This window comes from Zalophus californianus, chromosome 6 (assembly GCF_009762305.2).
Source record: "Zalophus californianus isolate mZalCal1 chromosome 6, mZalCal1.pri.v2, whole genome shotgun sequence".
In the NCBI taxonomy this organism is placed as follows: domain Eukaryota; kingdom Metazoa; phylum Chordata; class Mammalia; order Carnivora; family Otariidae; genus Zalophus; species Zalophus californianus.
In genome coordinates, this window is record NC_045600.1 from 36,247,263 (window position 1) to 36,260,860 (window position 13,598).

General features: G+C 38.5%; 1 protein-coding gene across 1 annotated transcript in view; it reads right to left on the bottom strand.

Annotated features, from left to right (window-relative positions):
* Nucleotides 1–13,598, bottom strand: part of SYNE2 (spectrin repeat containing nuclear envelope protein 2) — a 313,984-nt gene that overhangs the window by 224,745 nt on the left and 75,641 nt on the right. The window contains 5 exon segments of the mRNA XM_035727838.1: nt 5,717–5,913; nt 9,692–9,873; nt 12,877–12,969; nt 13,058–13,135; nt 13,237–13,332. Coding sequence (XP_035583731.1) covers nt 5,717–5,913; nt 9,692–9,873; nt 12,877–12,969; nt 13,058–13,135; nt 13,237–13,332 — 646 coding nt within the window.

The following is a 13,598-nucleotide window of genomic DNA, read 5'->3' on the forward strand; positions in this document are numbered from 1 at the left end:
AGTCTATGCGGTGGCTCAGAGCTTAGATCCACAGGCAAACGGAGCTGAGTTGAATCCTGCCCATAGTATGTGCACAGCCTCAATTTCCACCTTACATGTTGTCCGTATAAGGCCATGAGTAGGGAGGGTGGAAAGGAGAAATACAGCCTTCCTCCTTCCAGAGACACGATACAGAAACTCCTCCAGGAGAGGAAAGTGTAGGAACAGAGTGACTGGAATCCATTCCTGTCACACCGGTCTCAGCAAGTGTTCACTGAAGCATTTCCAAAGGCATATGTTGGGGCACCTGGGTGGCTCAGTCGGTTAAGCATCTGTCTTCAGCTCCGGTCATGATCCCAGGGTCCTGGGTTGGAGTCCCTCATTGGACTCCTTGCTCAGCAGGGAGCCTGCTTCTCCCTCTCCCTCTCCCTCTGCCTATCGCTCTTCCTGCTTCTCTCTCTCTCTGACAGACAAATGCATATGTTGTATGGCAGACTTACTGAAGACATCCACAAGATTTTATTTGTTCATTCGTGGAACAAATATATTTACTGAGGGCCTTCTGTGGGCCAATCCTTGTGGTGCATTAATGAAGTCCATGGTGAAATAAATTTGGAAAATGCTGAATTAAACAAAGTAAAAATATTATAAATTCCTTAAATGCAGACTTCTCCAGACTTATAATAAATTAGATAGATCACAAAATCACAAAGAAGTGATCAATACACTACAGACAAAATGAACACATAATTTTGGGATGTCTTTTAGTATGTTGCCAAAACAACCAGGAAGATATTGAAAAGGAAATCTTCTGTGTTTATTTATTAATTCAGTTAAAATAAATTCATCAAACATTTATAGACAGCCAACAAATGCAGGTCACAAGCAAGATAGGTAAGGCTGAGTTCTTGCCCTTAGGAGCTGTATGTTTCATCACTTTATTCATTCAACAAGGGGACGCTAGACACTTGGGTAGATGCTAGATACCTTAAGACATTATCTGCCCCTCAAGGAGCTTACTGTTAGGAGAAAAACAAACAACAAACAAATATAACACATGATGCATGCCTTAGCAAATGTGTTTACTGGGCCCAATGATTGTTCTAAGTAGGCTGAGGAAGAACATGAATCTAATCTATACCCAAATAATAAAATTCAAGACAGTAAACATACAAAAGGTATCAATAAAAAGGTAGGGGTGGAGTTTCAATAAAGGAAGCATCCCTAAGAACTGAGTTATTCTTTAACCGCAAAAAAAGTATAAGTAGAAAAGTTAAAGTATGGGATGCCTGGGTGGCTCAGTTGGCTATGCATCTGCCTTTGGCCCAAGTCACGATCCCAGGATCCTGGATTGAGTCCCTCATGGGGCTCCTTGCTCAGCGGGAAGCCTGCTTCTCCCTCTGCCTGCTCCCCCTGCTTGAGTTCTCTTTCTCTCTATCTCTCTCTTACAAATAAATAAAATCTTTTAAAAAAAAGTAAATCAAGAGATACATAAAATAATTAAACTGACTTAACTAGATGTTTCTTTTAAAAAACTTTATTGTAGGGGCACCTGGATGGCTCAGTCGTTAAGCATCTGCCTTCAGCTCAGGTCATGATTCCAGGGTCCTGGGATTGAGCCCCACATCGGGCTCCCTGCTCAGCGGGAAGCCTGCTTCTCCCTCTCCCACTCCCCCTACTTGTGTTCCCTCTCTCGCTGTGTCTCTCTCTGTCAAATAAATAAATAAAATCTTTAAAAAAAATAAAATAGAAACTTTATTGTGTATACAGCTATGCATTGTGATTAAATGTTTTAATAAAATTGTCAAAAGATAATTATCTTATTCAAATATGACAAAAGAATTTGGTTTGCATAAATAATCATGATGTACTTCACAGTTTAAGCTATTATGTAAACCATTTAAAATGAATTATCGGCAATCATTTATACAGTGGAAATTTGCCTTTTTATACTGTCTATTACATTATTTACCTAGTTATTTTCACATATTGAACTAGACAAAATATTTTATACTAATAAAGATTTAGAGAATCACAGTAGGAGAAAAGTACTAAAAAAAAAAAAAGAAGAGAAGAGAAAAGAAAGAAACCCAGTAATCAGAAAAGGGGATAGAACAAAACATGAGGAAAAACAAAGAAAAGAAAAAAAGATAATGAAAAGCCAAAAAGGAAAGAGAAAAGACAAAGAAAGGAAGAAATGGGAAAGAAGGAAAAACAAGGAAAGGAAAGTTAACAAGAAGAATTAATAATAAGCCACCTGAAACTAACATAATGGCAAACCTAATATATAAAAATTTGGAATCATTAGGCTAACTCTTACTTAGAAATATCCCCTAATTCAACTGAGGCCCAAGAAGGCTAAGAATCAATAGCAACGAGCACAGTTAGCTCCCAGATCTTAGCCTCTAATGCCAGTCTCCAACCAGCACTCCTTGGAGAGAGGGCTGATCCCAGGCCTGGGGTAGGCAATGTACAAGGCGAGCCTGGGGCATCCTGTAGTGTCAGAAAATAAGGGTGTGCTCAGAAATAACAAGGAAACACCACATGGATGGGGCTATGTCAAAGAAGCACAGGAGCTAGCTGAAAGAGCTCCCAGGGGCTAAAAAACTTGGAGCTTAAAAAATCTTTTTTAATTTGAGAAATAAAACAAAGTAATATTAGATTACAACCCAAAGTATAAAATAAAATGTCCACAAACCCATACTGACATAAATCAATGGTTGGATAAATGAATAAACGCGGGAGACAACAGACAGAGGTCTTGCAAAAGAAGTGTAAATAATTTACGTAGATAACTGGCCCTCGAGGAGAGTGAGCATAACTCTCCTACATGTGGGCTACCACAGTGACTTCCCTCCAAAGAGAACACAGGAGAGGGAAACAAAAACTAGCTTCACAAGGGAGAAACCTGACAAAGCCAGGTGATCAAGTTAACATCACCAGTGATACAATGTTGACAGCCAGGTGATCAAGTTAACATCACCAGGGATACAATGTTGACAGCACGTTCCCCTGATACGATGTGATAAGAACGGCACTAACAACTCTGTGGTCTTCCTCCGAGGAACCCATAACCCCAGTCTAATAAGAGAAAAGACATAACACAAATCCAGGAAAGGGGTGCTCTACAATATACATGACCAGTAATCCTCCAAACTGTCAGATCATCAAAACAAAAAGCTCTAAGAAAACTGTCACAGTCAACAGCAGTCAAAAAAGACGTGAAAACTCAACGTAAGACAGAATTCTGGATGGAATCCTAAAAAGAAAAAGAGCATCAGGGAAAAACTAAAGAAACGTGAATAAAGCATAAAAATATATCAATTTTGGTTCATTAATGGTAACAAATGTACTGTACTAATATGTCAACAATAGGGAAAACTTCATGGGAACTTACTAGATCTTCTTTCCAATTTTTCTGTAAACCTAAAACTGTTCTAAAACATTAGGCCTATTAAAGACAAAAGAAATGAAGTCCTGATAGACACTGCCACAGAGATAAGCTTTGTAAAGATTATGCTAAGGTAAAGAAGCCAGCCACAAAGGACTACATTTATGTGAAATGTCCAGACTTGGTAAGTCTATAGAAAGAGAAAGAATTAGCAGTTGCCAGGGCTGGGTGCATGCATGCGTGCGTGCGTGCGTGTGTGCGTGCGTGCGTGCGTGCCTGTGTGCGTGTGTGTGTGTGTGTCTTAGAGGCTGGAAGAAGTGGGGAGAAATAGGGATGGATTGCTAATGGGATGGGGTTTATTTTTGGAATGATGCAAAAGTTCTAAAATTGATAATGATGATGGTGGCAAAATTTCCCCAATATACTAAAAACTATTGAATTGTACACTTAAGCGGGTAAATTGTGTGGTATGTGAATGACATCACAATAAAGCCGTATACAACCAAAAAAGGTAAGTGACAAAGTCACAGTCACTTAGTGGTATGTTGGAGCCAGATGGCTCAGCTTGAGAGAGCTGATTATTGGATTTTCAGCACTTTTATAAGCTGGTTGTTAAACATAGCCAGCATTAAAAATTAAATTGTATAAACACACAATCAAAAAATATATTAGGGGCAACTGGGTGGCTCAGATGGTTAAGTGTCTGCCTTCAGCTCAGTTCATGATGCCGGGGTCCCAGGATGGAGCCCCATGTCGGGGCTCAGCGGGGAGCCTGCTTCTCCCTCTCCTCCCCTCTCGCTCATGCTCTCTCTTGCTATCTCTGTCACTCTATCTCTCTCTCTCAAATAAATAAAAACCTAAAATATATATATATATATATATATAAAGGTAATAGATACTCAAAACTCACCACTTCCCAACTATTTTACTACATTTTACTATTGCTTATGTTCTTGAGGTTTTTTACCTCTACTGTACTTGTATGATAGAAAAAATAATACCTAATGGTGTGTTAGGGTTGCACATCTTTTCCTACTCTGTATTCAGTGACTTCTCACTGGAATCGGCCGTGGTGGTAGTGTTCAAACCTCACAAACACACACAGATCAGCAAATGTGGGCTTGATTTCTTGTTTTGTTGATTATGAAGAAAGGGATGGAGAAAATGTTAATAATGCAAGTTAAACTTAAAAGTATGTCCTGTTTAGAGCTGTTAAATTGCACATAGTGCAAAAAAATTGAGGAAATATTCTTCCAGGATTAGATTCAGCAAAAAACTCATTCACGTTGTTGAAGAACAAATGAAGTTGTGACAGACTTCTTTGCTGTCGTACTTACTCATGAACATAAAGAAAATTATCCACTAACATTCATGTCAGAACTATACATGTCCAGCAGCTGCAACCATAAGTTGGCTTCAGATGGGTACAGGAGTTTGGTGCAAATCAACAAAAGTATTTTGGGGCTATATGGAATTTATAATAAAGTGTAACATATATTTTATTATTATTGAAACTATGTGCTGTATGTGCTTTATATTAGTACTATTTGTAATAATATACCTGTATACGTAAACACACACACTCGTGCACACACATACATTGTTTTGTAGAGCCAGTCACACATTTACTACATACCCCTGGTTATAGAGCTGAGACTAGAATTTGAATCTCTTAATCTGTTAGTTCATTATAATCTTCACTAATCCTACATCCTCTTTTATGACCTTGCTAGGATTTTTAATAAGCTTCAGTAAATTAAGAAACAATCCAACCCAAAGTAAAATGCTTTTCCAAAGAAGTAGATCACTTTAATCTTAATTTTATGAAGTTAACATAATTATCTCTTCAAATATAACCAGTACTTAGGATTTTGCTGTCATTGTTCACAATCCAACACGATGTATTGAGCATAATCATGGCAAAGCGGAGCCAGCCATAGAGGGAGAAACAGCAAAGGCAGTTTCTATCCTCATGGAAGGTTAGCTTTACTGAGGGGGAGGGACTGGAGAGGAGAAATACGTTCACTCAAGGGATTTACTCGAGAGATTTTAGAACAGAACAAGAGAATCAAGGGAACACAATATAGAACACAATGAAAGAAAATTAAGACAAAGACTCAAATTATTTCCAATAACAGCACTCTTTGCTTTCAGCTGTCATGTCATCCCTGCAATTACAGAGGTTAACAAATTGATAGGAATTCCTAATTTCATGAAATTTAATAGAGTTTAAGTTTAACCCCTCAGGAGTAAAATATAATGCCGTTTTGTTCATTTATATATAGATACCATTTTCAAGCCAACTTCTCACTGGACATTGTTTTGAAAAGAAAGAGGTTTCTTTACCTTCTGGTTCTAGCAATTTGGGTATTTTAAATTCTCGTTCTGCAATTCTGAAGGCCTCTTTCAGATTGTCTTTGTTGGATCTTTGCTTCACACTCCTCATGTCAATTAGGTCTGGTCGCAAGGCATGAATGACAGCCAAAAAAGCCATCCCATTTCTCCAGCTTGACTTAAAATCCGTCACATTGACTGACTCACACCTATCACAATAGGACAAAAACATGATAAATACTATTGAAAATAATTTATCAAAGCACATCCACTACATTCAATAGTAACTAAAATAAATTTCAGTGAATCAAATAAATCATTCTAGGAAAATATTTTATTTTAATCTGGTAGTCAGATGAAAGTAAAATGCCAAGTTTAATACCACAGAACACTGGTTCTCAAAGTGTGGCCCCGGGACCGGCAGCAGCAGCATCACCTGGGCTGCAAGGGCTAGAAATACAAATTCTCAGTCAGGCCCAACTGCAAACATACTGCATCAAACTCCGCCGGTAGATCAGAGGTCTGTGTCTTTAACAGCCCTCCACATGACAAGTTTAACGCTCTCCATTCAACAGTCTGTTGGCTCAAGACTGACTTTAGACTCCTACATGGAGTTACGTTCCTTTCTCCAGAGGAAACAATTTTCTTTCCCGTTATAGCAAATAAAATGATAGACTGTGGCACATCAATGGCCGGTAGCTCACTGGAGAGATAGACCTTGCCATCCTCTGCTTAAAACCAGTTATCGCAGATGAACAGATAAACATAATGTGGGTTATACATACACACAACAGAATATTATTCAGCCCTAAATAGGAAGGACATTCTGACATATCTTACAACATGGATGGACCCTGAAGATGTTACGCAGAGTGAAAGAAGTCAATCACAAAGGGGCAAATCCTACATGATGCCACTCATTTAAGGTACCTGCAGCAGCAAATTCACAGACCAAGAAAGTAGACCCCTGGCTACCAGGGGCGGGGGGGAGAGGGAGAATGGGGCGGAATTTGAGTTTCACCAGATGAAAAAAGTTCTGGAGACGGATGGTGGTGATAGTTACATAACAATGTACTTAATGCCACCCAACTATACACTTAAAAGTGGTTAAAATGGTACATTTTATGATATGCATCTTTTACTACAATAAAAAAAATTATGAAAAAAAACACCCCCACCCCTGTCATAGCTTGTCAGAATAACATTTCTCAGTCAAGGCCTAGCACGATCTGGCCCCTGCTCACCACGCCCACTCCGGCATCTCCCCTCGTACGGTCTTGCCGCAACCCTGGCTTCCTTCCTCTTCCTCAAGAAGAGGATGCTCTTTGTAATCCTTCTTTGTGGATTGCTCTTTCTCCTATACCTTCATACACCCGAAGCCGCCTCCTTCAGGCCTCAGCACAAAGAGGTCCTCCCCAGAAAGGTGCTCCACAACCACCTCAGATAAAGGCCGCCCTCCCACCCTTGACATTCTCAATCATCGTTAAGTCCTTCTTGACCCTACCGCCAACCGTAGCTATGCTACCAGTCCATCTGCTACGGGCACAAGCCTCTGGAGAGCAAGGGCCTTGTCTTTCTTGTCTATCATGGTAGGCTCATCCCCGACCGGTGTCTAGCACAGAAAGGTGCTTAATGTATATATTTCAAACCACTCCATCAATCACTCCTCTGTATTTGACAAGGGATCAGTGTCTTATACTATAAGAGTAAAGATGCATACAAAATGTGGGAAACATTCCAGAACAACTAGTGTCCTTTAATATCTCATAAAAAAAAACACAAGGAAATTCAGTGGACTAATTTGGGGTATGAATCAAACGATAAAAACTCCTGGAGGAAAAAAAAAAAAAACAAAAACTCCTGGAAAGGGGCGCCTGGGTGGCTCAGTTGGTTAAGCGACTGCCTTCGGCTCAGGTCATGATCCTGGAGTGTCGGGATCGAGTCCCGCATCGGGCTCCCTGCTCAGCTGGGAGTCTGCTTCTCCCTCTCCCACTCCCCCTGCTTGTGTTCCCTCTCTCGCTGTGTCTCTCTCTCAAATAAATAAATAAAATCTTAAAAAAGAAAAAAAAAACTCCTGGAGAAATAGCTTCAGACAACCTGGGCTTTCCTGAATTCCTTGGGGAAAAATGCCTAAACTATGACTATGATAAACTAGATAGTATTCAGTGATTTTTGTCTTGTTTAACAAATACGTGGTCCATACTGTGTCTAGAAAGTGTTCTAAATATCTTTAAAAAAAATTCTTATAATACACATAAGAAGCCTATGAAGTGTTCGTATTGTCCACATTTTTATGACTTGAAGGAGCTCAAACACAAAGAGACGAAGTATCTGAAGTCACCAGTTAGAAAGTGCTGGGAGCCAGGACTCAAACCCAGGATTCCAGCTTTAGCTTGTGTGCTTAGATACTAAGCAAAATTAGCTGAAGGGCTGAGGGCTGGGGCTGAGGGCAGGGGAGAGTGGGGATCAGATGAGCCAAGGGCTGACCGGCAGGCTCCGCCCTCAGTAAAGCACCAGGCTGCAAGGTCAGCTCTGCACTGAGGAGTGGACACCAATCCCACAAAGCACCTGCTGCCAGGTGTGAGAGACGGTGTAAGGTTAGGGCTCCAGAATGATCGGCAGGATGTAAGCTCATTTAGAAGTTACAAACAGGGGCCCAATTTATCTCCTTCAGAAATAAGAAAATTCAACATATTTCTTCCAACTTGATCTTACTATAGTCTAGAACTCAGGTGAGTTCCAGAGAATCACAGAATATGGAAATAAAAGTTACTTAATAATACCACCAATGATGGCCAAAACGAGGAGAAACTCCTGATGAATTACTTAAGAATGATTTACTATATCTTGGTAAGTTTAGCATAGCTCACAGTTGAAAAGCAAGGAAAGACACAGAGAAAAGATCAACTGCTAAAATATTTGAACTTTGAAATGGTTTGAAATTTAATTATGGATAAATGAAACAAGTCTGAATATGGTATAATAGTGCTTTTCACACATGCTGATTTTGGATTAAAAAATTTAGAAAACTGAAGTAAAATTGTCTAAGATTCAAGAAAAAGTTCATTTGATATACCTAAAACCTCATAAGATATGCATGTTTTTTTGTCCCTTGCAAAATGCAAAGGGTGAATGGTAACTAAAGAAAGGTAAGGCTGATGGCAGAAATTAGCACCCTAGCCTCTCACTGGGAAGAAGTTACTCAGAAGCCCGCCATGTGAGAGGTCTTAGCGACATATTTATGCCTCTCTTTATCCAGACAATGCTACGACGTGACAAGGAATGCCTTTTGAACTCCACAGCCCATCTCATGGTGAGTTCTGCATCCTAATTCCTTATTTTTCCTGAATCCCATCCCAGCACGTGGGTAAAATGAAAGTAAAATGCCTCCCTAGCTCAAAAAAAAAAAAACCCTTTGCCTTGTAAAACAGAATTTCTGAGCACTACTTTCCTTTCATCATCCTCACTCTTTAAAAAAACTCCTATTTTTCGAGGTTCCGTTCCCTAATTCAGCTACAGATTTCTAAACAATGGGGACTGTGATCTTTTAATGTAGTCATATACAGCTCCAAGAGATAATTTTGTGTGTTGATTATTATTCATTTGTTCATTCATTCATTCAATACACATTTATGGAGCATCTGCCATGAACTCACATTAAGCTAAGTTCTGGGGACACACGGTCAATAAAGATGTAGTCCTGACTTTTAAAAAGTTCCTACTGTGGTAAAATGTTTGGGATTTAAATCCACCTCCCAGATGCATAGGGGAATTATGCCTAAAGAAAAGGATATTTAAAGACCACTCTATTTCTACACAGTAACAGTCCACCTAAGGAGGCTGGTGAGCATTTGCCTTTGGGGAGACGAAAGTGTTCAGGTGGGTGTTCCACCCAGTAGGCCTGATTTTCAGACCTGGAGTCAATAACACTGTGTTGGTGGGTCAGGCTGCCCTGTGTGTCTCCTGTAGTCATAGCAAACGACTTACGGGGCACACTGCTCCTGAGCCCACAAGAGAAGAGCCTTCTTTGCAGACATCTGCCATCTTTCTTGGGCTCTGGAGCATTTCTTAGCTGGAGGACTTGAGGTAGGAGATGAGTCAGCCACACTCACACTGTCCAGGAAAGGCTGATTGTAATTGCAAGAAAGAGTCCGGGCAAGCTCCTCAATCTAAGGAAGACATAATCATAGTCAACACATACAAATCATAAGTTAGCAACATTGAGGCAAAACCTTCAGCCAAAACAAGACCTAAAAAGCATCTGATAACAGTGAAAGGTTACTCATGATGAAATAAGCACTAGACAAATCCTTGAATAACAGCATTGGTCATTCGGGCCACACTTAGGCTCTCTTTCAGTGGACTTGGGTCACTCCTTGCCCTAATTCAGGCAATGTGTTCCACCTTGAGGGCAAGCGTCCATTCAGTCCCCCTAAAGTGCTTACAGAGCAATTCGCAGCTACTCAACACCTGTCACTCTAAATTGAATTGAACTCACTTGAGATCCTAGGCTAGAGTATCTTCTGAGAGAGACTGGGTCAATTAAAAGGCATCCTTGATTACAAACCATTAAGAAACAAATATACACACAGAAAAGACAGTCAAATACGTGAGAGTTAAGTCCCAAGAAAGGAAAAAAAAAAAACTGCCATTAAGTATGTGGAAAATAACCTCCTTCGTCATTTATGAAAGCTAAACGTATACAGCAAGAGGACAGTTTCTCCATTTATAACACAGGCAAAAAAATTTTTAAGTTAACATCAAGTGATGGTATCCTCTACTAAGAGTATGAAAAAGTGGATTTTTACATTTTGCTGGTAAGCACACAAGTTGGTTCAGACTTTTTAGAAGGCAGTAAGATAATACCTAGGGGAAACTTTAAAAGATCAATCTACAAACACAGTAGCAAGTATTATTGAGAAAAGTACACTTCGTAATAATTAATAGATCTACCAGACAACCAGTAATAGTAGATGTGACCAACACAATTAACAAACTTGATCTGATTGGCATACCCCATTGTACCTAAAATGGCAGAATCAACACTCTTTTCAAATCCATAAAAAATTGTTATTGAAGTTGACGATGCTGAGTCACAAAGCAAGCTTCAGCATTCTGAAGAACTAAAATCATTCAGATGATATTCTCTGACCACACTCAAATTAAGCTAGAAATCAGCAACAAAGATATAACAAAATCCCCAAATATCTGAGTATTAAGCAATAGGATGTTATAGAACCCAGAGGTCAAATAAGAAATCATAGTGAAAATAAAATATTTTGAACAGAGCAATAACAAAAATATTGTATTCATGGATTAAACAATGCAATATTTTAAAGATGTCAACTTTTTCCAAATTATACATTCAATGCAATCCTCATTAAAATTCCAACAGATTGTGTGCATGCAAATTAACAAGTTATCTATAAAATTTATATGAATATCAAATCAACATGTTGTATACCTTAAACTTACACAATGGTATATGTCAATTACATCTCAATTAAAAAAATTATATGAGAATGCAAAGAGCAAAGAATAAACAAGATAATCCTAAAGAACAAGTCAGACACTATCAGATATGGAGACTTTCTATATAGCTATATATAGTATAGTATAGTATACTTGATATAGTATAGTACTGGTTCCAAGGATAAATAATGGAACAGAATGACAGTCTGATGATGGAGCCACACATATATGGTTACTTGATTTTTTTATTTACTGACACTACAGTACACTAGGAAAATGATGGTCTTTTCAATACGTGGCATTGGGTCAACCAGGCAGCCATATGGAAGAAAACAATCTTGATTGCTTTAACATAACATACTCAAAAAAATTCATTCTCGAAAGATTGTAGATCTAAATGTAAAATGTGAAAAAAGTAAGTTTTTAGAACTGTGCTGTCCAGTATAATAGTCACTAGCCACATGTGGCTATTTAATTTAAATTAATTAAATAAAATTTAAAATTTAGTTCCTCAGTCACACTAGCCACATTTCAAGTGTTCAATGGCCACAAGTGACTAATGGCTATGTCTTGAACAGTGCAGCTACAGAACATTTCCCTCACTGCAGAAAGTCCTTTTGGACAGAACTATTCAAGAAAATAGCGTAAAGAGATGTTGACAAAGGGAAAGATTTCTTTACAGGACATAGAAAGTACTAGCCATCAAAAAAATTTGGTTTTCAGGGCACCTGGGTGGCTCAGTCCATTAAGCATCTGCCTTCAGCTCAGGTCATGATCCCAGAGTCCTGGGGTCAAGCCCCACATCAGGCTCCCTGCTCAGCAGAGAGTCTGTTTCTTTCTCTCTCCCTCTGCCTCCCCCCTGCTCATGCTCTCTCTCCCTCTCAAATAAATAAAAATTAAAAAAAAAAAATCTTAAAAAAAAATGTGGTTTTCATTATCTTCATGCGTTATTATTCTAACTCCAAATGTAGCTATCCAGAAATCATATACAGTCTTATTTTACATGTTTTAAATTTTATACAAATTAGTTATGTTATTTTCTAGTTTTTATAAAATAAGCATTTGTTTCCCACATAATTTTTCAAATTATTTTCAAAGTAATTATGGAAATATAGAACATTCAACTTTTTTAGGTAGCTGCAGAAAACCTGCACTAACTCAGAATCTGGAAGAATATATTTATCAGTCACAAGTACCATAAAGTCAGGGCTATAACTGTCTTTGCTGTTTTCTCGGTGTCCTAGCATAAAAGCTAGCACAGAGTAGGTGTCCAAATATATTTGTGGAATGAAATTAATCTATGAGTCATTCTTGGGACAGGACTTTGTGGGATTATTAGATTGAACAAGGATCCTCAAAACTGGGGAGATTCTATAAAGTTTAGCGGGTTAGTTTTCAAAAATTTACTCCAGAAGCTTTCTACGATCTTCTGCCAGAGTAAGTAAACAATAATAAGCAAAATTTTATCATGGCAGGTTCTATTCAGATGGATGCTGATATCATGGATAATTTAAGATATTATAATACAGCATTCAATTTTCAACCGCAAAATAACATAAATGGCCAAAGGTCTACCTGTCAAGATTTCCCAGAGTGTCCTGTTTCTGGAAGAAACTCAGGACTGACTCTTACTGCGTTACACTTATTTCATACTGCAGTGATCAGAACAGAAATAACTTCCACGTCATCAAACTACTTACATGAAAGTGCAGTATAATTGTCCAAATTAGGCCAAGAATAATGGATGGGTTTCCATCTATAATATCAGTAACATGAATATTTATTAGCTTGATCTGGAAAAGAAGAAATGGGGGTTAAAAGGAGAACACATTTCATAGCGTTTGTTTCTCCTGTGAATCTTCAGATGAGATTCATACTCACTGATCGGTTTTTTAGGAATGTCAGGGCATGCTCTATGTTGATTCTACACTGGAAGGTATTCGATCCTTTGTCTCGAGGCTATGAAATTCAAGCAAAATATATTACTTAGAACGTTGTAAAAAAAAAAAAAAACCTTGTAAATCAACAAAAGGTTTTTTAATGTCATTTAAAAAGCTTACCAACTGTTGTCCTGAGAGTACCTCCAGCAGGTCCAGGAGAACATGCCCCTTTTTAATGTCTGCGAACAGGTCTGAGACAACCGAGGGAGGAGTGTGCTTCAAAAGGTCACAAGAAAAATACTCATTCAAATTTTGGTCCAAAAACATAATACCTTTAAGAATCCCATAAATGGGCTTTGTGGCTTCACAAAAGCGAAAATTCGGTAGTGATTTTTTAGTTAGCGGAATGACAGAGAACACAAAACATTCTATATCAAAGCATGGTAAGAGAAGTAGTGAACCTAATTTATCTCGTGGCAAATTTCCAGTAACACAACACTCCTGTTGCTTTCAGGGAGAGCTTAAAACCTGTGCATGGAGGT